This window comes from Ursus americanus, chromosome 5, assembly GCF_024610735.1.
Source record: "Ursus americanus isolate L20-20 chromosome 5, mUrsAme1.1.p, whole genome shotgun sequence".
Lineage (NCBI taxonomy): Eukaryota > Metazoa > Chordata > Mammalia > Carnivora > Ursidae > Ursus > Ursus americanus.
Genome location: NC_142131.1, coordinates 82,243,336 through 82,268,951, shown reverse-complemented (window position 1 = coordinate 82,268,951; position 25,616 = coordinate 82,243,336). Strand labels below are relative to the sequence as shown.

Genomic DNA, 25,616 nt, shown 5'->3' with positions numbered 1-25,616 from the left:
ATCCATATGTTGTCTACAAGAGACTCATTTTAGACTGAAAGGCTCCTCCAGATTGAAAGTGAGGGGCTGCAGAACCATTTATCATGCCAATGGACCTCAAAGGAGGCTGGCGTAGCAATCCTTCTATCTGACAAATTAGATTTTACACCAAAGCTTGCAGTAAGGGATCAAGACAAAGACCATATCATACTTAAAGTGTCTATTTAACAACAAGATCTAACAATTATAAATATTTATGCCCACAGCCAATTTGATAAACTGATTAATAAAAATTAAAGAAACACATTGATGATAAAAATATAATATTCGGGAATTAACACCCCACTCACAGCAATGGACAGATCATCTAAGCAGATCAAAAAGGAAATAAGGGCTTTGAATGACACACTGGACGAGACGGACTTCACAGATATATACAGAGATTTCCATCCTAAAGAAAAAATGAATGAATAAAATAGTAACTAACTAACTAACTAACTAACTAACTAACTAACTAAATACACATTCTCTGTAGTGCACAGGGAACTTTCCCCAGAATAGATCAAATACTGGATCACAAATCAGATCTCAACCAGTACCAAAAGATTGCGATTCTTCCCTGCATATTTTCAGATAACAATGCTTTCAAAGTTGAACTCATTCACAGAGGAAATTGGTAAGGAACATAAATACTTGGAGGTTAAAAACATCCTACTAGAGAATTAATATGTCTACCAGGAAATGAAAGAAGAATTTTAAAAATTTATGGAAACAAAAGAAAATGAAAATACAACTGTTCAAAAACTTTGGAATGGAGCAAAGTCATTTCTAAGAGAGAATTACATAGTGGTACAAGCCTTTCTCAAGAAACAAGAAAAGTCTGAACTACACATACTAACCATATGCCTAAAGGAGCTGGAGAGATAAGAGCTAATAAAGCCTAAACCAAGCAGGAGACTAGGAGTAATAAAAATCAGAGTAAACATGAATGAGAAGAACAGTAGAAGAGATCAACAAAATTAGGAGCTGGTTCTTTGTAAGAATTAATAAAATTGATAAATCCTGGACAGACAAATCGAAAGAAAAAAAAGAAAGGACCAAAAATTATAAAATCATGAATAAAAGAAGAGAGATCACAACCAACACCAAAGAACTACAATTATAAGAACATATTATGAATAAATATATGCCAACAAATTAAGCAATCTGGAAGATATGGATGCATTCCTAGAAGAATATAAGCTACCAAAATTGAAACAGGAAGAAATAGAAAACCTGAACAGACCCATAACCAGCAGACTAATATTCCTGATGAACATGGATGCCAAAATTCTCACCAAGATACTAGCCAATAGGATCCAACAGTACATTAAAAGGATTAATTACCACAACCAAGTGGGATTTATTCCTGGGCTGTAAGGTGGTTCAACATCCATAAATCAATTCTATGACACCACTACATTACTAAAAGAAAGGGCAAGAACCATATGATCCTCTTAATTGATACAGAAACAAAAAATTTTTGACAAAGTACAACAATCATTTCTTGATTAAAATCTACATGGTGTAGGGATATAGGGAACATACCTCAATATCATAAAAGTCATTTACACAAAGACCACAGTAAATATCATTCTCACTGGGAAAAACTGAGAGTATTTCCCCTAAGGTCAGTAACATGGCAGGGATGTCCACTCTCACCACTGTTATTCAGCATAGTACTGGAAGTCCTAGACTCAACAATCAGACAACAAAAAGAAATAAAAGTCATAAAAATTGGCAAAGAATCAAACTCTCATTCTTCACAGATGACACAATATTTGCAAATGATATATCCAATAAGAACTTTGGATCCAAAATATATAAAGAATTTCTACAACTCAACACTAAAAATGAATGAATGAATGAATGAATGAATAAATAAATAAATAAATAAATAAATAATTGACAAAGAGAGGGGTTGGAAAATGGTAGCAGAGTAAGAGTTCCCCTAGCTTGTCTTATCTCATGAATACAATTCGATAATTATCAAATCATTCTGAATATCCCAGTACTTGACCTAAATACTTCCACAACAATCTCTATAACTAAAGGTAGAAAAGATACCTCATCACAGCAGGTAGCAAGTGTGGAGACATGGCTTAGGAGTGAACTAAATCCTACATTCCCTGGTTGGAGGGAGTCATGGTTACAAGGACTAACACACAGGGGAGAGCATGAGGAAAATGAATATCTATAGAACCTGCCTTGGAAAGTAAGACAGGCCAAATTTCATAACTTATGACAACCAGTGGGGCTTCCGTCCTATTTTAAAGGTCAGTAGGCTTGACTGGGATAGAGCCCAGAAGGCACTGCATTGTTCTTGTTCTGAAAACAGTCAAACAACCCATGAATATACAGCATGGAGATAGCAGTCTGAAGAGTTCCTGGGGCACACAGTGGGGAGTATATCTGCTAATTTTGTTGTATGTCCTAGAGAGGCAATATTCAAGGAGAGACCCATACAGGAACAAAGGAACTGGACGGCACCATTCCCCACCCCCTCAGCATAAGTACAGTGCCACTGGTGGGAACCAATGCAGTGCAGAGACTTGCTATATAACTCATTTACACAAAGCCCTGCAGACCCCAACATTCAGGTAGAACTGCCCCTGTCACTTGCTTTAGTCCCAGTGAGGTGGTCACCATTCCCCAAAAGACAGGCCCTGCTCACACTGTGTCTCCCAACTTGGGGGTTATGCAGGGCCTCAGTTCCAGCTGAAGTGGCACTAGGTCTCATTTCACACACAGACCAGAGCACACCTAGTTAAAATACACCACATTCAGGACAGAGACAAAACACCACTTATAAGAGACAAACAGAGACTCTGCAAATGACTGGCTGGAAGTATAAAGTGATGAGGGTAAAACATAAGATACACACAGCACACACTAGGGGACCACCAAAGGAACAGTTCCTAGGGAACAGGGGACACTTCACAGCAGGGCACTCTAGAACCTCTTTGTCATAAGACCATTACCTTCAAGCACAGAAGTAGCTAAGTTTCCTAATACAGAGAAACAGGCATACAGATTTTGACAAAGTGAGAAAGCAGGAAAAAAAAATTATCCCAAATGAAAGAACTGAAGAAACTCATGGCCAGATACCTAAGCAAAACATATATGTCATATGCCCAATGCATATTTAAAGCAATGATGACAAGGATACTCACCGGACTTGATAAAATAGTGGAATACATGAGCGAGACAGTTAACACAAAGATAAGGGATAATATAGCAAAGATAAAGTGCTCAAACAATGAAATGAAATGTGGTTGATGGACTAAACTGTGGGCTGGAAGAAGCAGAGGAACAAATTAAGACCTAGAAGACAGAATAATGGAAAGTTATCAAACTGAACAAAAGAGAGGGGGAAAAAGAATTATGCAAATAATATGAGACTTAGGGAACTCAGTGATTCCAACAACCATAATAAGATTAATATTATGGTAGGCTCAGAACAAGAGAGGAAAAGGGCAGATAATTTATTGAATAAATAATTGCTGAAAACTTCCCTATTCTGGGAAAGGAAACATATATCCAGATCCAGGAAGCACAGAGAAAAACAACAACAACAACAACAAAAAGATGCACACCTCAAAATATTGACACTGAACTGGGAAAATAGAGGAATAAAGAAAAAAGTTAAAAGCAGTAGGACAAAGACTACAGTAACATACAAAGGAAACCCCATAAAACCAGCAGGGGATTATTCAGCCAAAAATTTGTAAACCAGAAGGGATATATTCAACATGCTGAATGAGAAAAATCTGCAGCCAAGAATACTTTATCCAGCAAGGCTGTCATTCAGTATGGAAAGAAAGATGATGAATTTCCCAGAAAACTAAGCCAGTCCTGTGAGAAATTCTAAGGGGAAGCTTTGAGTGAAAAGGAGAAATCAAAAGTGACAGGATGAAGAGAGGAAACACAAAAGCAATAACAATGACTATTTCTGTAAAAACAAAACAAAACAAGAACAGTCATGGACTCACAAAATAAAAACATGTAAAATATAATAGCATATACCTAAAAATTAAATGACCTTTGATATAGACTGCTTCATGCAGAAGAGGTTCTATACAAACATAATGATGACTGCATATCAAAAACTACTGATAAATAAAGTCATTTCCTGCATCTTTTCTGATCACAATATTATGAAACTACAATTGAACAAGAAAAAATCTGAAAAGAGCACACATATATGGATCTTAAATAACATGCTACTAAACAATAAAAGAAGAAATTAAAAACTACATGTAATGAAATAAAAATGAGGGATGCCTGAGTGGCTCAATCAGTTAAGCATCTACCTTCAGCTCAGGTCATGATCCCAGGGTCCCGGGATCAAGTCCTGCATCAGGCTCCTTGCTCAGTGTGGGGGAGCCTGCTACTCCTTCTGCCTGCCACTCCCTCTGCTTGTGCTTTCTCTCTCTTTCTGACAAATAAATAGTAAATAAAATACTTTAAAAAGAAAATGAAAACACAACAGTCCCAAACCTTTGGCATCCTGTCAAAATGGTTCTAAGAGGGACATTTATAGCAATACAGCCTGACCCATAAGAAGCAAGAAAAAATTCAAATAACCAACCTAATACTACAGCCAACAGAGCCAGAAAAAGACCACCAATGAATCTAAAACCAGCATAAGGAAGGAAATAATGAGGATCAGACCATAAATAAATGATGTAGAAACTAATAAGTCAACACAACAGATCAGTGAAACCAGGAGCTGAGTTTTTTGACAAAATTTTTAAAAAATGATAAATCTCTGGGCAGACTTATCAACGAGGAAAAAATAGAAAAAAGAAAGGCCCCAAGGAAATAAAATCACAAATGAGAGTTGAGAAATAACAATATCAGAGATATAAAAACAATTATAAGAGAATATAATTAAAGACTATACACTAACAAAACAGACAACCTGGAAGAAATGGATAAATTCCTAGAAACAAAAACTACCCAAGAGGAAACAGAAAGAAATAGAAAACTTGAACAGACCAAAACTCAGCAAAGAAATTGAATCGGTAATCAAAAACCTCCCTAAAAACAAAAGCCCAGGGTCAGATGACTTCACAGTGGAATTCTACTAAGCATTTAAAGGAGAGTTAGTACATCTTCTCAAACTATTTAAAAAAGAAGAAGAAAAAGAAGAAAAGACGAAGAAGAAGAAGAAGAAGAAGAAGAAGAAGAAGAAGAAGAAGAAGAAGAAAAGAAAGAAAGAGAAAAGAAAAGAAAGAAAAGCAAAAAAGAAAAGAGGAAAAGAAAGGAAAAGGAAAGAAACTTCCAAATTCATTCCATGAAGCCGGCATTAACCTGACATCAAAATCAGGTAGAGACACTGTAAAAGGGGAGCTATAGGTCAATATCTTCGATGAATATACATACAAACTCCTCAGCAAAGCACTAGGAAACTGAATCCAACAATGCATTATATATGTATATATATATACATATTCATCACAATCAAGTGGTATCTATTCCTGGGTAGTGAGGGTGGTTCAATACTCATAAATCCATCAACATGATACACCACATTAATAGAAGAAAGGATAAGAACTACATGATCATTTCAATAGATGCATAAAACATTTGGCAAAATACATCCATTCATGAATAAAATCTCTCACCAAAGTAGGTTTAGAGGGAGTAAACCTCAACATAATAAACAGTATATATAAAATATCCCACATCCTATATCATCCTCAATGGAGAAAAACTGAGAACATTTCCCCTAAGGTCAGGAAAAAGATAAGGATGTCGACTCTCCACACGTTTATTCAACATAGTACTGGAAGACCTAGATAGAACAATCAAAAACAAATAAACCAACAAAAAGATAGAAAAGACATCCAAATCAGTAAGGATGAAAAAAATTTGCACTATTTGCACATGACATAATACTACAAATAGAAATCAAGACTCCACCAAAAAACTGCTAGAACTGATCAACAAATTCAGTAATGTTGCACTATACAAAATTAATCTACAGAAAACTGTTGAGTTTCTACACACCACTAATGAAACATCACAAAGAGAAATTAAGAAAATAATCTTATTTAGAAATGCATCAAAAATAAGATACCTAGGAATAAACTTAATCAAAAAGGTAAAAGACTTATGCTCTGAAAACTATAAACACTCATGAAAGATATTGAAGAAAACACAAATAAATGGAAAGACATTCCATTCTCATGAATTAGAAGAACAAATACTGTTAAAATGTCTGTACCACCCATAGCAATCTACCCATTTCATGCAATCCCTATCAAAAAACCAACAGCATTTCCCCCCCCCCAAAAAAAAAAACCCTAAAATGTGTATGGAACCAGTAAAGACCCCAAATAGCCAAAAAATCTTAAAAAAGAAGAGCAAAGCTAGAGGCAGCACAAATCTGGATTTCAAGTTGTATCACAAAGTGGTAGTGAACAAAAGACTCCGGTGCTGGCACAAAAATAGATCAGTAGCCAACTGTGAATAGAGCCCAAATGTCCATTGACAGATGCATGGATAAAAGTGTGTGTGTGTGTGTGTGTGTGTGTGTGTGTGTGTGTGTGTGTGTGTGATATAGGAATATTACCCAGCCATCAAAAAGGATGAAATCTCATCATTTACATCAACATGGATGGAATTCAAGGGTATTATGCTGAGTGAAAAAACTCATTCATAGAAAGACAATTATCATGTGGTTTCACTTATATGTGGAATTTAAGAAATAGCACAGAGGATCATAGGGAAGGAGAGGAGAAACCTGGAAAGAAATCAAAGACGGAAACAAACCATGACAGACTCTTAACTATAGGAAACAAACTGAGGGTTGCTGGAGAGGAGCTGGGTGGACTGTGGAGGAATGTGGTAACTGGGTGACGGGCAACAAGGAGGGCACATGATGTGATGAGCCCTGGGTGTTGTATGCAACTGATGAATTACTAAATTCTACATCAGAAACTAATATGTTGGATAATTGAATTTAAATTAAAACAAAAAGGACAGAATAGAAAATCCAGAAATCAACCCTCAACTATATGATCAATTAAATTTCAACAAAGCAGGAAGACAATCTAATGGCAAAAAGATAGTGTCTTCCACAAATGTTCTTGGGAAAATTGGAAAGCAACATGTGAAATAAAGAAATGACCACTTTCTTACACTATGAACAAAAATAAATTCAAAACAGTTTAAAGTACTAAATATAAGATCTGAAAATCTTAGAAGTTAAGACTGACAGCACATTGGACATTGACCATAGCAATATTTTTCTAGATATGTCTCCTGAGGAATGGGAAACAAAAGTAAAAATAAAGTATTGGGGCTACATTAAAATAAAAAGTTCTGCACAGCAAAGGAAACAATCAACAAAACTAAAAGGAAAACTACAAAATAAGAGAAGGTGTTTGAAAATGACATATTTGATAAATAGTTAATATTAAAAAATATGAGGAATTAATATCATTCAACACCCCAGAATTGATAATCCAATTAAAAATGGGCAGAAGACATGAACATACACTTCTTCAAAGAGGGTATACAAATGGTTAACTCCTGGGGGTAAAAAAAAAAAAAAATGTTCCACACCACTAGCCATCAGGGGAATACAAATCAAAACCACAATGAGATACCACCTTACACCAGTTAGAATGGCCAAAATTAACAAGATAGGAAACAACAAGTTTTGGCAAGGATGTGGGGAATGAGGAACTTTCTGATACTGTTGGAAATTCAAGTTGGTACAGCCACGCTAGAAAAGAGTTTGGATGTTCCTCAAGACCTTAAAAACACAGCTACACTATGACCCAGGAATGGCACTACCAAGTATTTACCAAAAAGATACAGATGTAGTGAAATGAATGGGCACATGCATCCTAATGTTCAGCATAGTCCACAAGAGCCAAACTGGAAAATGCAGAGATGTCCTTCAAAGATGAATGGATATAGAATATGTGGTTCATATATGCAATGGAATATTACTCAGCCATCAGAAAGGATGAATACTTACCATTTGCATCAAAATGGATGGAACTGGAAGGGATTATGCTAAATGAAATAAGTCAAGCAGAGAAAGACAATTATTATACAGTTTCACTCATATGTGGAACATAAGGAGTAGCACAGAAGACCACAGGGGAAGGGAGGGAAAACTGAATGGAAAGAAATCAGAGATGGAGACAAACCTTGAGAGACTCTGGACTCCAGGAAACAAACTGAGGGTTACAGAAGGGAGGGGGTGGGGAGATGAGGTAACCAGGTGATGCATATTAAGGGGAGCACATGTTGTAATGAACACTGGATGTTAAAGCAACTAATGAATCATTGAACGTTACATAAAAAACTAATGATGTACATATGTTGGCTAACATAATAATAATAATAATAATAATAATAATAATAATAATAATAAATTTAATTTAAAAATTAAAAAATGGGCAGAAGAAATGAACAGCCACTGCCCAGAGAAGACATACAGATGGTCAAGAGAGACATATAAAGATGGTCAATATCACTCTTCATTAAGGAAATGCAAATCAAAACTACAAATGAAACAGAGGATCATAAGGGAAGGGAGGGCATCTGATCTAATATAAGACAAAATTAGAGAGGGAGACAAACCATAAGAGACCCGTTACTCTAGGAATCAAACTGAGGGTTGCAGAAAGGGAAGTGGGTGAGGGGATGGGGTAATTGGGTGATGGGCAATAAGGAGGGCATGTGATGTGATGAGCACTGGGTGTTACAGGCAACTGATGAATTACTGAACTCTGATTAGTCTGAAAGTAATGACACACTATTTGTTAACTAACTTCATTTAAGTACAATTAAATAAATAAAAAGAGAAAATTAAAAAAATAACCATTCAAGCCTCTATCCCTGTACAACAGGATTTGGGTCATCTCTAGGGAACTTGTATGTTTCCATGTGGTGTATTCAGTAAGTACTTGAACTGTTTTAGATATATAGTTTTTCATAGAAAGAATATTACATTTGCATACCTAGGTAAGATTTAGTACATTGAGATGTTTTAAAAATATGTATAAACTATTTCTGATATGCAAAAGCATGTGGCAATACTATTAGAACATTTGATTTTATAGTATTAAAATTTCATACAGTATTAAAAAAAAACTACAATGACATATCACCTCACACGAGTCAAAGTGGCTAAAATCGACAACACAAGAAACAACAGATTTTGGTGATGATATGAATGAAAGGGTGCACTTGTGCACTTTTTGTAGAAACACCAATTAGTGAGGACACTCTGGAAAACAGTATGGAGCTTCCAGAAAAAAATAAAAATGGAGCTATCCCATGATGCAGCAATTCATACTACTGGGTATTTCCCAAAAGACTACAAAAGCACTAATTCAAATGGATAAATGATAGCATATGTTTGTAACAGTATTATTCTCAATAGATAAATTATGGAAGAAACCCATGTCCATTGGTTGTTGAATGGATACAGAAAAAGTGGTATATGCATGCAATGGAATATTATTCAGCCATAAAACTAATGAAATTTTGTCATTTGGAATGGCATGGATGGAACTAGAGAGTATAATGCTTAGCAAAAATAGAGAAAGACAAATACCATTAGATTTCACTCACTGGTGGAATTTAAAGAAACAAAACAAAAGAACAAGTGGATAAAAGAGAAAAAAATCAATAAACAGACTTTTAATTATAGAGAACAAACTGATGGTTAGCAGAGAGTAGGGGATTGGGCGATGGGTAAAATAGGTGATGGCAATTAATGAGTGCACTTGTTACGAGCAGTGTGTAATGTGTGCAATTGTTGAATCACTATATTGTACACACAAAACTAATAAAACCCTGTATGTTAAAAAATTACATTTGGCTGAGGACCTGAATAGACATATTTTTCCAAAGAAGACATCCAAATGGCCAAGAGACACATGAAAAGATGTTCAACATCTCCAATTCACAGAATTTCAAATCAAAACCAAAATGAGATATTATATCACACAAGTCACAATGTCTAGTATCAAAAAAGAAAAGAAATTACCAGTGTTGGCAAAGACATGGAAAAATGGGAAAACTTGTGCACTCTTAATGGGAATGTTAATTGGTGAAATCACTGTGGAAAACAGTGGGGATTTCCTCAAAAAAAATAGAAATATCATCTGATACGAGTCTCTCTACTGGATATTTACCCCCCCCCAACAAAGAAATGAAAACACTAATTTGAAAAGATATCTGCAGTGGTGCCTGGATGGCTCAGTCAGTTAGGTGTCTGCCTTCAGCTCAGGACATGATCCCAGTGTCCTGGGATGGAGCCCCACATAGGGCTTCCTGCTCTGTGATGTTCCTGCTTCTCCCTCTCCAGACCCAGTGCTCATGCTCTCTCTCTCTCTCTCTCTTTCTCTCTCTCTCTCAAACAAATACATAAATACATAAAATCTTTTTAAAAAGATATGTGCATCTTCTCCCTCTCTCTTTCTCTCTTCCTCTTCATACATATACCTATAAATGTATGTATCTATGTGTATTTATACACATAGATACATATGCATATGTGTGTATACACACACATGTCCTATTGATTCTGTTTATCAAGGGAACACTTATACACCAACAAGATAGAAAATATTTAAAAGGTTAAATCAATGAATTTGAAACACTCACTTAAATTGATATATTTATAAAAAAAGAGACAAGCAATAGCGAATGTGTAAAGAATTTAATTTCATAGAAGCAGTATGTACAAGTGTAGAAGGCATTCTGAAAAAAAAAGCAGCAGACACAGGTGTAAGAGAATTCTACTAAATATTTAAAAATTAGGTTATCCTGGGGTACCTGTGTGGCTCAATCAGTTAAGTGCCTGCCTATCAAGCTCAGGGCATGATCCCAGGGTCCTGGAATTGAGTCCTGCATCAGGCTCCCTGCTCAACGGGAAGCCTGCTTCTACCTCTGCCTCTCCTGCTCCCCCTGCTTGTGCTCTCTCTCTCTCTCTCTCTTTCCTTTTCTCTGTCAAATAAATCAATAAACTCTTTAAAAAATAAAAATTAGATTATCCTAATACTATTTTTATTATTTCAGGACATTGAGAGGGAAGAAAAACGTAATTAAATGCATACAATATTGGTATTGAAACTTGACAGACAGCACACAGAATACTATTAACCAAATTCACACAATGCAATCTACATCACCTTTTATAAGATAAAAAATACAAGTTTGCTTACATTGGAAAAAAAAACCTTATATAGGAAAAAAATCCTTAAGAATGACAAATGAAAATGATAAATTTCAAAAAAAATGTTTAACTTATGTCAGAAAAGAAATTATGCTTTTTTTAAATATTTTAAAAACTCCTTAAAAACGGGAATTAATAACCAACTCTATAGAAAAAGGGTAAAGTATTTGAAATGACGGTCCAGGGATATGAAATACACATGACTTTTAAACACTATAAAATAACTAACTGGCTCATAATAGAAAGTAAAATAATGCTATAGTAAAATCACAACATCTTACTTACAAAATTGACAAAACTGCAAAATTTTAACAATGTATGTTATTGGTGAGGCTGTGGGACAACAGATACCTTCATGCACTGGTATTAGGAATGCAACATTATAAAATTTTTATGTAGAGGAATTTGAGAATAATAAGCAGAACTGTATACTTACCATTCAGCTCAACATTTCCACTTATGGAACTCTATGTGGAAGTTATATTTGCAAAAATTTGGGACTATTTATAGTAGCAGTATTTGTTATAACATCATCAAAAACAGAAATCCCAAATATACCTGCCCAATTCCTTTTATTCATGCTCATTTCAGGAACGCAATGTTAACACCCTGATCCTAATGCTTTTTCAATTTTTTCCATGGTCCTACCAGAATATACTAACATAAATACACGTTTATGGGGGTTCTGGTCCAAGATGGCAACATAGGATTCCCTAGAGCCATGTCCTCCACGGAACACACAAAATTACGCCTGTTAATAGAGCAATTCCTTCTGAAGAAGAACTGAGGCCTGACTGATAATCTTTTGCACAAGAAAAGAAAGAATGCCAAAATAGAAGGTCAAGAGAGATGGAGACATGGTGATAAAGGAACCCCCTACCACCACTGCTGCAAATTACATGGGGAGGGATAGTACTAAGGGAAAAAACAAGAGCAGGTTTGTCTGTCCTTGGACACAGAAAAACAAAAATGCCATGGATTAAAAGATAAACTAGTTTAAAAATGATCCAGACCTTGAACTCTGCCAAATGGTAGAGGAACTGCTAGAACTCTTTCCAGGTCAGAGGGGATGGTCAGCAACAAGGTTAACACTTCTCTCCACCTTGAAAGTGTAGACCAGTGCATACTCTATGTACCTTAGCTGTCATGCTGCCTCAGTCAACCCTGAACCCCCAGTCCACAACAGCCACAGCTGTCCCACCAAGGGGACCACAGGGTGGTGGAAACTGGGCTACTACAGGTTAACACTGCAGACTTTGCACCAAGGTGACACAAGCACAAAGTACCCCAGAACATTCCAGGCCACACCACTTTACCATCAGACACTCTTGCTAGGGCATCCCCAGACGGCTCTGGGATCTCCTGGCTGATGCCTGCTTTGGATCTCGTTGCCCCCCACCCCCAGAAGGTATCCCCTGTGCCAAGTGCCCTAGAAATCCAAGGCCTGTGACAACATCCATTGTAGCCACTCTGCCAGGGCACTCTCTGTGTGGAACACCCTGGAACACCACCCTCAGTTCCTCTCACTGTACCAGGGCACTGCTGTGCTAAACACCTTACAACACCCGAGCTTGCACTCGATTTTGCTCCAAGTGTCAATCAGGTCACCCTCAGTGTAGAGAGCTCCAGGATAACCTGGCTTGCAACCACGTTGTCCTGCAAGGACACAGTTTTCATGGAGAGTAGAGAGACCACACTGTCCCATGACCATTTTAGGATTAGCTGTCCTGACAGGGTGATCACTGTACAGTGTGTTCCAAGACCTCCTAAACTATACCATGCTTTGGCTCCAGCCACCCCTCCAGGGCACCTTCTGTCCAGAATGTTCTGGAACATGCCAGTTTAAATGTATTTCAGTTTCAGCTATACTGCCAAGGTTGCCTTTGAGTGTAGAGCCTTGAGTCCACAACTTGCACCTACTTTAGTTGCAGCTATCTGGCCAGTGTACCTTTCATAAACAGAGAGATCAAACACCGCCCAGCCTGCATACACATAAGCTCTAGGTATTCCACCAATGTGCCCCTTGCACAGAGCACTTGGGGCATCCTGACTTGCACCCATTTCAGAGTCAGCTTTCCTGCTAGTGTGACTTCAAAACATAAAACTCTGGGACATGAGTACTTGCAGCCACTTCAGCTCATCAACAGGGTACCTGCTACAAGGAAAACCTGAGTACTCCCAGTCCACACTGTCACAGCTCCAGTCAGCCACCAAAAGTAACCAAAGCACACAAAGTGTATGTAGGGGATGACCATGCACAAGACCATCCCATCAAGTTTAGGAGAAGTAGCTGTTCAGCCTAATCTATCGAAACAAACACAGAAACTAAAGCAAAATGGAAAAAGAGAGGAACATGCTCCGGAAGGAAAAATAAACAAACAGACGAACAACAACAACAACAAAAACAAGAAAGAAACCTTGGGAAAATTACTAAGTGAAATGGAGATAAGGAATAAGGAATATGCCTGATAAAGAATTTAAAGGAATGGTTGTGAAGTGGCTCACTGGGCTGGAGACAAGAGTGGACAAACTCAATGAGACCTAGCAAGACCTTATTATATATATAAATCAACATCACTCATCATCAGGGAATGCAGATCAAAACTGCAATGAGATACCACCTCACACCTGCCAGAATGGCAAAAATACAAGAAATAATAATACAAGAAACAACAGGAGTATGGTAAAGATGCGGAGAAAGGGGAAATTTCTTGCACTGTTGGTGGGAATACAAAGTCCTGCAGCCACTCTGGAACACCATATGGAAATTCCTCACAAAGGTAAAAATAGAACCTCTCTGATCCAGCAATTCCACTACGGGGTATTTACCCAAAGAACACAAAAACACAAATTCAATGGGATAAATGCACCCCTATGTTTATAACAGCATTATTTATGATAGGAAAAAATAATACGGAAGCAGCCCAAGTATCCATCGGCTGATGAATGGATAAAGAATATGTGGAATATATATAATAATAAAATATTATTCAGCCATAAAAAATAATGAATTTGTGCCATTTGCAATGACATGGATAGAGATAAAGAGTACTCTGCTATGTGAAATAAATCAGTCAGAGAAAGACAAATACCATATGATTTCACTCATACGTGGAATTTAAGAAACAAAACAAGTGATCACAAGGGAAAAAAGAGAGAATGAGGCAAACCAAGAAACAGACTCTTAAGTACAGAGAACAAACTGATGGTTACCAGTGGAGAGGTGGGTGGAGGGGTGGGTTAAATAGGTGATAGGTATTAAGGAGTGTACTTCTTATGATGAGCACTGGGTGTTGATGTAAGTGTTTTTTCACATATTGTACACCTGAAACTAATATTATACTACATGTTAAGTACCTGGAATTTAAATAAGAAGTTAAAAAAAATCACAGTGAGATATAACCTTCTACCTATCTGAATGGCTAAAATCACAAGGTTCAAATAAACAAACAAAAAACAAGACCCATTCATGCTGCCTGTAACAGACTCACCCCAACCCTAAAGACACATAACAGACTATAAGTGAAGGGATGGAAAAACAGTGTGCAAATGGAAGTTAAAAAATAAAGCTGGGTAGCAATACTTACATCAGAAAAAATAGACATTAAAACAAAGACTGTAACACAAGACAAAAAGGGCATTACATAATAATAAAGAGATTAATTTAGCAAGAGGATAAAATAATTATAAATATTTATGCACCCACCATCGGAACAACTAAATACCTAAAGCAAATATCAAACCACACTACCCTCCCACCAACAATTTATGAGAATGTACAGTTCCCTGAACCTTGATGAGAACTTGATGAGATCATGAAATAAGGGCATACTTGGTAAAGCTTTCATATGCACAGAGACTGAATTGGCTTAAATAGAGTTTAACCTTGGTCCTTGGTATCATCAACTCGATTGTTAACATAGTAACTACTCAGGCAACCATCCATTCAAATATGTGTGGCCCAGACTACAGAATACGCGTTCACATGATGATAGGACCTAGGAATGCCTTGCTGAGTTCTATCTTTTCCTCATAATTTCCATTAGCCCTTCTCCATTTTCTGGTTTAGAAAGTATGCATTTTCTCAGGTTTGTTTGTTTTTATTTTTGTTTTGGTTTTATTTTTGTTAAATATGTTTTAAATTCAGCTTTCAGAAAAGACCCTTGTCCTAGCCTCTCTCTATCCTTTGCTACAGTGACGAGTCCAGGGATGGTGTAGAAGAGAGGCAGGGCTAGGCAAAAATGTTGAATAGTTTTGTGGTGGCCTGACTAGTTATCTTGTGAATGGTGGCTATTTTTCTTCAGAGAATAATTGTAAAGATTCAGACCTGATGATTCAAGTTCATGCTAATTAAAGTCTGGGGACAGAATGTTTCTAGGACATTTCCTCTTGAGGTCTTCAATTAGCAAAGGATCTGGATATTGTAATATATGTCCTGTCTCTGTCCAGGACCTTAACTTATAGTCCCTTCTCATATTAACTGTACAATTTAAGCCAGTCTGATCTGAAAAGATAAATTGAGCCTCTATCTACCCACACCCTCAATCAATTCTTAGTCTTAGTTCAGACGTGGGAAAGGAGAATCAACAGCTTCTCACTCAGAGTGCAGCGCCAACGAAATCTGGGAGTCCAGGCAGCAATCACAAAAGTGAATGACAGAAATTGTGAGGTAGCCATCTTTAACATTTACTCTGGTGCCTGAAGTTTTCTTGTATGTAAAAAAAAATATTATGACTGGAAGAGTTGATTTGCATTAATGATAATAATTATGGGCTGTTAAATAATTTTGTATCATTTGTGTATATTAACTCTGATGGACAAGGCAGGTAAAATAGTCAAATTATATTGAGAATGTAGATAAGAGCATAGCTCTATGAGTGTTTAATAAATAATATCCATCTTCATTCATATTCTCCATAAGTTTTTATTTAATGTTTAGATTTTATTCTTACTTTTCATCTCTAAGATGGTTTGTCCTCATAAGTTAGATAATGGAGAAGGCCAAATATATCCTGGGTGTAAAATCTTTTATTGATGATGGTAATTAAGGTCCTGGGCTCCAGGGTCTAAAAGAATAGGGTTAAAAGTTCAACCCTATCACCTGCCTCAGTGGTCTTGGGAAAAGACTTCATGTTTCCCCACATTGACTTTGAAGTCAGTAAACCTGATGAACACACAGATTGGTGGTATCATTGCGATTGAATACAGCGTAGTATGTAAAAAGCTGAGTACACTGCATGGCATAACTAGTATTCAATAAAGGAAAGCTCATGGCTTATTTCCTCTAGTCAATAAAATATGTATTGACACAGTGTGATTTTGTAATATTTCCTTGCACATTTCCCCTAGTTGTCTGTTTGGCTGGTTTAGCACATTGATGTGAAAACATTAAAAATAGAATTAACTTAAAATTATAACTAATAAAACTATGTTAATATTAAAACAAATCAAAATAGATGATTATCATATAATCCAACATACTTTTTTAAAGTTGGTTTGTATGTGTGTGGTTATATAAGAATCACCACATCAGGCAGTCAGGTAGAATTTACAGTGTCTATTCTAACTTCTTTGTTTTTGACAGAAAACATGTGGAAGGTCATGCTAAATCCAAAGCCATCATGGATGGGGTCATGATTTGATTTGATTTATTTTCTGTTTCTCTCTCATCAGAGGTGAGGAGAAGTGACAGACAAGTATTCCTCCCCCCCCCCCCCCAATTAGTGAGCTATTTTGACATCAGAAGGAGTGATGGAGTTGTTCTCATGGATGACACCTCTGTCTCAGGGTTATCAAGACTGCTTTGAAGCTTAACACAGGCAACGCTGATCTCTAAAGAGGTAAGAACTGGACAGCCAGACAGCCACCTAGGGTGTGGAGTGTCCAATCCCTCTCTATTCTGCTGGGTCCCTGGGGGAGAGGCTACAATCACTGGAGATATCTCATGAGGGTTACTGGACACCATAACAAACACCTCCTCATTGCCACGTGGGCTAAAAGTGCCAAGCCGTGTTGTTTATTTATTCCAAGACAGATGGTACAACACAGGTGTGCTTAACTCTACCTGTTTCTTTGATCTAAACATCTCAAGTAAAGGGACAAGCACCTAGAAGAAAACACACGTACAAAGGAAAAGTTCAATGCATGGATTGTGGTAACCGAAGATATAAATATATTTTCTGAGAACATATCTGGGTTACATGCCACTGAAGCATTTTGGTTTCCTGAAGAATTTCTACTCTTCTGCTTTTTAAGACTCAACTGAAGCTCCTCTTAATATTCCAGGCCCCATTCCAGTATGGTGTGTTTCAAGAATTTGTATTTATGTTTTTTGGGGCCTTTTAAGAATTTCTTCATTTCTTTCTTTCCTTTTCTTTCTTTCTTTCTTTCTTTCTTTCTTTCTTTCTTTCTTTCTTTCTTTCTTTCTTTCTTTCTTTCTGAGAGAGAGGGAACACACAAGCAGGGGGCAGGGGCAGAGGGAGTGGGCAAAGCAGACTCCCACTAAGCAGGGACCCTGACTCTGGCCTCATCCCAGGACTAAGAGATCATGACCAGAGCTGAATTCAGACACTTAACCAACTGAGCCACCCAGGCACCCCAGCAATCTGTATTTTTTATAGTAGTCCTCTTTGATTCTGATGAGCAGATAACTTTGAGAAACATTCTTTGGTACATCAAAGTCAGGCTCTAGAATCAGATTGCCAGGGTTACCTCATGGTTCTTCTGCCATTAGGAAATTACCCAATCTCTCTCAGCTCCACTGCTCTTATTGGTTATATAGGGGTACAATTATTTGTATTAATTCATTCTTCTTTTGTTTATTTTTTAAGTTTTTATTTAAAGTCCAGTTAGTTACACACATTATTAGCTTCAGGTGTACAATATAGTGATTCAACACTTACATACAACACTCAGTGCTCATCACAACAAGTACACCCTTTAATCTCCATCACTATTTAACCCATCATCCCCAGTAACTGTAAGTTTGTTTTCTGTGGCTGAGTCTGTTTGTGTCTCTCTCGATTTTATTCTTCCTTCATTCATTTGTTTTGTTTCTTAAATTCCACATGAGTGAAATCATATTATATTTGCCTTTCTCTGACTTACTCCACTTAGCATAATACTCTCTAGATCCATCCATGTCCTTAGAAAGAGCAAGATTTCATTATTTTTTATGGCTGAGTAATATCCCAGTGTGTGTGTGTGTGTGTGTGTGTGTGTGTGTGTGTGTGTGTATGTGTGTGTGTGTGTGTATTATATATTTATCCATTCATCAGTCGGTGTGCACTTGAGGTATTTCAAAAGTCTGGCTATTATAGATAATGCTGCTATAAACATTGGGGTGCATGTATCCCTTTGAATTAGTATTTTTATATTCTTTGGGTAATTACTTAGTACTCCAGTTGATGGATTGTATTCTTTGGATAATTATCTAGAACTCCAATTTCTGGGTTTATTGTAGTTCTATGTTTAACTTTTTGAGGACCCTCCATACTGTTTTCCACAGTGGCTGCAACAATTTGCATTTTCACCAACAGTTCAAGAGGGTTGCCCTTACTCCACATCCTTGCCAAAGTCTATTGTTTCTTGTGTTATCGATTTTAGCCATTCTGACAGGTGTGATGTGATATTGCATTGCAATTTTAATTTATATTTCCATGATGATCCCTGATGATATTAAACATCTTTTCATGTGGTGTTGGCCATCTTTGGGATGTCTTCCTTGAAAAAAATGTCTATTCATGTCATCATCCCATTTTTAAATTGGATTATTCAGTTTTGGGGTGTTGAGTTTTATAAGTTCTTTATATTTTTTGTATACTAACCCTTTATCAGATATGTCATTTGCTAATATCCTCTTCCATCCCATAGGTTGTCTTTTAGTTTTACTGAATGTTTCCTTCACTATGCAGAAATATTTTTACTTTGTTGTAGTCTAAATAGTTTATTTTTGCTTTTGTTTCCCTTGCCTGAGGAAACATATCTAGTAAGAAGTTGCTATGGTCAGTGTCAAAGTGGTTACTGCCTGTGCTCTTTTCTAGGATTTTTGTGGTTTCATGACTCATATTTAGGTCTTTCATCCATTTTTAATTTATTTTTGTGCATGGTGTAAGAAAGCAGTCCAGTTTCATTCTTTTGCATGATAACCAGTTTTCCCAACATCATTTTTTTCCCATTGTGTATTTTTCCTGCTTTGTTGAATATTAATTGACAGTATATTTGTGGGTTCCCTGCCAGTTTTTCTATTCTGTTCTCTTGATCTATTTGTATATTTTGGTGCCAGTACCATGCTGTTTTGATCACTACATCTTTGTAATAATACTTGAAGTCTAGAATCTGATGCCTCCAGCTTTGCTTTCTTTTTCAGTGTTGCTTGGGCTATTTAGGGTCTTTTGTGTTTCCATGCATATGTTAGCATTGTTTGTTCTATCTCTGCAAAAAAATGCTGGTGGTATTTTGATAAGGACTGCGTTAAATGCATAGACTGCTTTGAGTAGCATAGACATTTAATATTTTTTTCTTTTAAATCCATGAGTATGGAAGGTCTTTCAATTTCTTTGTGTTATCTTCAATTTCTTTCATCAGTGGGTTATAGTTTCTGAGAACAGGTCTTTCACTTCTTTGGTTTGGTTGATTCCTATGTATCTTCTTGCTTTTGGTGCAATTTTAAATAGGATAGATTCCTCAATTCATAGTAATTAATTTTTATATTATGAATCATTGCATGTAAAGAACTAGTGTTTGTTGAATGATCAGAAACTATTATATCATTACTATATTTGTTGTTAAGGTGATGAGTTGTCCCAAATGTGTTTTAATGTCAATGTGCATTCAAAGTGGTAAATCTAATTGTTATAACTATATGATGTTTTAGTTCCAAACAATGGATTCTGTTTCCTTACTAAATATTCTTAAGATGTCTTTGTTTCCCTATATATTGATTTTTGTATATATTTACATTGACCAAGTGCAAAAAGTAAACCCACATCTTTGAAATGAATTGAGTAGAAATAGATCCATCAACAGAAATACTGTGTCCCCTACATTCACATATCACAATACTTACTTCTGAGGGGCAGAATGCATTTATAAGTAAATAGCAATTGCTTGATTAAAATTTATCTCAGGAAAAAAGTATTGTCACTCTTCTTGCTTGACTCTGAACCCACACCTTACCCATAAATAAGGGAAAGAATAATAGGGCAGAAGTAAAGTTTTGTGGAGGGTTAATTTTTTGAATGAGAAGAAAAGATGATAGAATGGATGAAAGTGATAAAAGAAAGAAGGTAGAAAATTAAGTGGAATAAAGAGGATTGGTAAAAACTAATCAAACACTATGGGAACAGTGCAGAGAAAAGGACACCATAAGGTATCACTCTTATTGGTGGGAGGAGTGGGCAGCTACTTATATATAGCTTGACCTGGCAGAGGCTTAGAAGACCCCCAAATTCCCCCATTGCTCTGATGATATTTGGGATTCCAGCATTAGAGATCCTTCCTTTTTCTTAAGGCTTTTTCCTCTGCTAAAAAAAAAAAAAAAAAAAAAAAAAAAAAAAAAAAGTTCTCTCCATCATCCAAACAGATTAAACATTGGAAAAATATACACAGCAGATCAATTACTGTGAGAATACTTGAAAATATCAGAAAACCTGAGAATGTTGAGTATAAGAAATGGGCCAGGGAAATCATCTGAGAAAGGATTCAAGTAAAGAAGGTGACAGTCTTGTTCATAATTTGGCTTAAGTTAGTAAAATAACTATGTATAAGGCAAAATTCATTGATCTCACTCTTTATATATCATCATAAACAAATGAGTTCTTGCCCTCTCTGTATCCCCTATGATTCCCACAGACCAGTCTTTATGGTGAAAATGGCAATGTTGTTACAGCTCTCTCACACACAGAGTACAACAGTTCTAAGATAGCGGGCAACAACTAAACTTTTTTTTTTTGTCCAAATGCTATATGAACCATTGTTATATGTCTCTGACAAACTAAGTAGGGTGCCTTATTATGACAATTCCACAGAGAGTACTGTGAATCCTCACCAGCAGCACAGCACATGATCTGGCTTCCTGACACATAAAAACCAGCGTTCAGGAAATATGCATTGAGAACTGAACATCTGCAAATTTCCAGAATTTGGTCAAATTTTGGATTAATAAAATATTATTAAAGCCATTAACCTTTCCACTGTATCTTCTTTCCATCATAATTATATCAATGCCCAGTTTTCCCCTTCCCATTTGCAATTTACTTCCAATATTACTTCTCATTCTTCTCACTTTTATCCAGAGAGTCTAAGCCATAGCTCTGAAGAACTTTCCATGTTATTCTCTGCTGTCCTTCTGCTTCTTTATGCACCATGCTCCTGACACATCGAATGCCCTTTTTCAAATGGGAAAGCTCCTCCACATTTTTAAGATGTAATCAAAATATTATCTCCAGCACAAAGCCTTCCCTTATTTCTTTGTAACATTTGAACAATTTCTTTTAAAACCAGTATCACATTTTATTATAATGGTCTGTTTCCCTCAAACTTACTGATGCCAGAGGTGGTGTTCACATATCTTTGAAACCTTATAGTCTAAACTAGAGTTTCCCCAGCACAGACACAGAACTCAACAGATGTGGGTAGAGTGAAAGAATAACTGAGTCAATCACTGAAATGAGTTATAGAAAGAGTGAGGTATTAAGTTATAAACCTGTCAATACATAAATCTCCAATTCATTTACTTTAGCATAAATATTATTTAAATCTAGCAGAAAAATGCATGATTTTATGGGAACGTATAATCTCAGTTGCACACTGAGAAATGGGGAAAAATAAGATTTTTGTTGTTCTGTAAATAATTTACAATACAGTACTGTATGTAGCTGAAAAAAAATCTGATAGGATTTCGTGTCTTACTTGACTTACGCTGTGAACTATCAATTATTGCATGACACTGCATCAACTTGGCCAAGTCACTTAATTTCAATAAGTATAATTTCCTTGTTTATATAATTTAAATATTGTACTACATCCATATTCCTCTGTCTGGTCTAATTATAAGAACTGCATGTAGAATATGATTCAATAGGTCTGGAGAAGGATACAGGCAACTTTCAGTAACTGTAATATTCTATTTCATAAGCCCTGTGAAGCTGAAAATCAGATGTATTATTAACTTTTTAGAAACTATAAAGTAGAAATATGCAAACAAAGTTTATTATCACACAATTATTGATAACCTATGTCTTCAAGTTACAGGCCTAGGTAGGCTTGATTTTTCAAAATATTTACAAAGAAGGAAAAACAAAATGAAACAAAAATAACAGAACCCCTCTTCTTTTTTTTTAAGATTTTATTTATTTATTTGACAGAGAGAGAGACAGCCAGCAAGAGAGGGAACACAAGAAGGGGGAGTGGGAGAGGAAGAAGCACGCTCCCAGGGGAGGAGCCCGATGTGGGGCTTGATCCCAGAATGCTGGGATCACTCCCTGAGCCAAAGGCAGACGCTTAATGACTGAGCCACCCAGGTGCCCCCAGAACCCCTCTTCTGAGGGGAAATATTATGAAACTAAAGGGTTCAGGGAAAAGACATTTGTCCATTAATAACTATGGTATAAGGCAGAATGCAATATATACTATGAGACATTGATGAATATAGAAGATATGAGGAGAGGTGAAACCATGTCTCAGGACCACAGAGGAAGACAGCATTTGAGCTGGGATGTTGAAAGTGGGTAATACACTTCAGCACTTAAAGTAAAACTGAATTGCTTTTTCTCTACTTACTAGTTTTTGAAAAATATATGTCTCAAACTTATGTATTATTCACAACCCTTCCCGCATCAGACTCATACATGTGCTATAAATTATTGTCCTTAACATTATTTTTAATTGTACCTACAGGTACAGTGAAAACTGCAAGAAACAGTGTACTCACTCTGACTGGCTATGCACATATGCACATCTCTGGGACTGCTAAGGGACCTGAGGGCACTTATTTTGCCATTTATGCAAAGTAAACTTCAAAGTATGGCTAATATAGGCATTTAAACCTGTTGTCCAGACAATGTTCTAGAATCTCTATGTTCACTAATTCTTTCAACCTGTATATCACTCCTGTGGTGTGGTTATGTTTCAATCTAATTTTATAAAAGAAGAAAGACAGACATAGAGGGATGATCCAATTATACCAAGGCCGTCAGGCAGGTAAATGTGGTGATTTGATGTAGGGAGCTTCAAACTCTGGTACTGATCCTCTGGAGGCTGTGTTTTTAACTGGTCTATAATACTGCATCTGCTTCTAAAGTTTATATGTCCAGCCAAACCTTTGATAAATTAGATATTCTACCTTTTAAAATAAAGCACATTTTGTAAAATGGACCCTAGTAATCTCCTCCATCATGACCTTCTGTTGTACTTTTGTACAACATCAGCTAGTACTTTGAATTACCTTGATGACAGAAGCAAACTTCATGCAGAATAGGAAAATTTCTGTGAACCTGCAACAACCATTTTTATAAGGTCTCTTCTTAAATAATGGTGCCATAAATAGAAATTCTTTTCTAGTTTACCTGACTTAAGAGATACTTGAGTTGGGATTAGAGCAAGGAGGACTCATGGGCAAATGGGAAAATGCCCTATGTGGGAGAGAAATGTAAGCACAAACACTCAATTCTGAAAATGTTTTTCTGTCCTAATGTTATCAAAGCCTTCTCTTTCCATCTTCAAGAGAATCTTCTTCATTTTCCCTGAAGTTTCCCAAGACTGAGTAAAAATGTTAACTTTTATAAATCTAAAATGATCATAACTCTTCTGTTGAAGTTATATTTGCACAAGACCTCAAGGTGATGCATGTGTAAGAGCTTTAAGAAATACACATGATACATTTTCATCAAGTTGATTAGCTTTTAGTTGATATGACATTAAATATACCTGTGTTCTTATTTGGTTACTGTTAGTGATTACAGTTTGTAACAGTAGCTACAGTGTGTAAATAGTAGTTTATTGAGAAATTCATGAGATATAATTAATGAAAATTTGATATGTCAAGAAGTTATTTATAATACTAAAGAGATAGCAACAAGGAATGAAGTGAGCATGAACATATTCAGAGGACTCCTGGAAGTAAGAACATTAGACCAGATGTACAATAACACATTGGATGGAGTAGTGTTCTTAACATTGTTTTCTGGGTGATGAGGTTCAGCCATGGAGAGAAATAATAATACAGTCACCAACGATTTTATTCTCTTGGGGCTCTGGCCTGAGCTTAGCCACCTTGTGATCCTTATCTGCCTCATTCTTCTGGTCTACCTTATGGCTATAATGGGCAATTTTGTTCTCATTCTCCTCATCTGGCTGGATTCTCGACTCCACTCTCCTATGTACTTCCTGCTCAGCCAGCTCTCCCTTATTGACGTGGCCTTAATCTCAACTACTGTCCCCAAAATGGTCACAAACTTCTTCTCAGGGAAAAGAACCATATCAAAGATAGGCTGTGGAGCCCAGATCTTATTCAGCTTAACCTTGGGAATTTCTGAGTGCCTTCTGCTGACCTTTATGTCCTATGACCGCTACATTGCCATCTGCAATCCACTGCGTTACTCAGTCTTGATGAGCCATACCATCTGTAAACAGATGGTCATTGGGTCCTGGGTAGGAGGGGCAATAACTTCCCTAGTTCATACAGCCTATGTCATGCACTTACCAATCTGTCATCCTCGAGAGATCCCACACTTCTTGTGTGAGGTCATGGCACTCCTGAAGCTCACCTGTGAGGACATTTCAGCCTATGTGAAGTCAGTGGTGGTCTCAAGCTTTCTGGTGGTCCTCATCCCTCTGAGTCTTATATTGGCTTCCTACATCCACATATTCCTTGCTGTCCTTCGCATGAACTCCCCTGATGGCAAGAACAAGGCCTTGGGCACATGTTTCTCCCACCTCTGTGTGGTCACTCTCTACTTTGGCCCTGCCATATTAGTCTACATGAGGCCAGGATCTTCTAAAACCCCCAAAATAAACCAGTCCCTCTTTATGTTTAATGCCATTCTTACCCCTATGCTCAACCCCCTCATCTATAGCCTGAGAAACAAGGATGTCATAGCAGCTATGAAGAGTATAGTGATCAGTAGATGCTTCCTGAAAAAGGTGAAAAGCCACCTAGGTTGCCATACCTAATTATAATCATATGTTAGCACATTTCTTTGAATTGTTTTAAGAGACTTTAGGACATGACAATTTTGGTTATGAGAATCATGGATATATGAGAGGTCATTTGTTTCAATGCCTTTATTGTGTGAAAATTAAAAAAATAAAGTGAAATATAAAATAACTTATTGATGTCCTCTGAAAACCACCCAAAGATCAAATTCTTCCAACAAAAAAATCCTGA

At 36.6% G+C, this 25,616-nt stretch overlaps 1 protein-coding gene across 1 annotated transcript; it reads left to right on the top strand.

Annotated features, from left to right (window-relative positions):
• Positions 1–24,433: 24,433 nt before the first annotated feature.
• On the top strand, positions 24,434–25,402 carry LOC123780146 (olfactory receptor 2AJ1-like). The gene has a single exon (XM_045778931.1). It carries the CDS (start codon positions 24,434–24,436, stop codon positions 25,400–25,402), a length of 969 nt encoding a protein of 322 aa, XP_045634887.1.
• The last annotated feature ends 214 nt before the right edge of the window (positions 25,403–25,616 follow it).

Bases quoted from the DNA above. Each gene is read 5' to 3' on its own strand.
- LOC123780146 (XM_045778931.1), top strand. From the start codon at position 24,434: ATGGAGAGAAATAATAATACAGTCACCAACGATTTTATTCTCTTGGGG.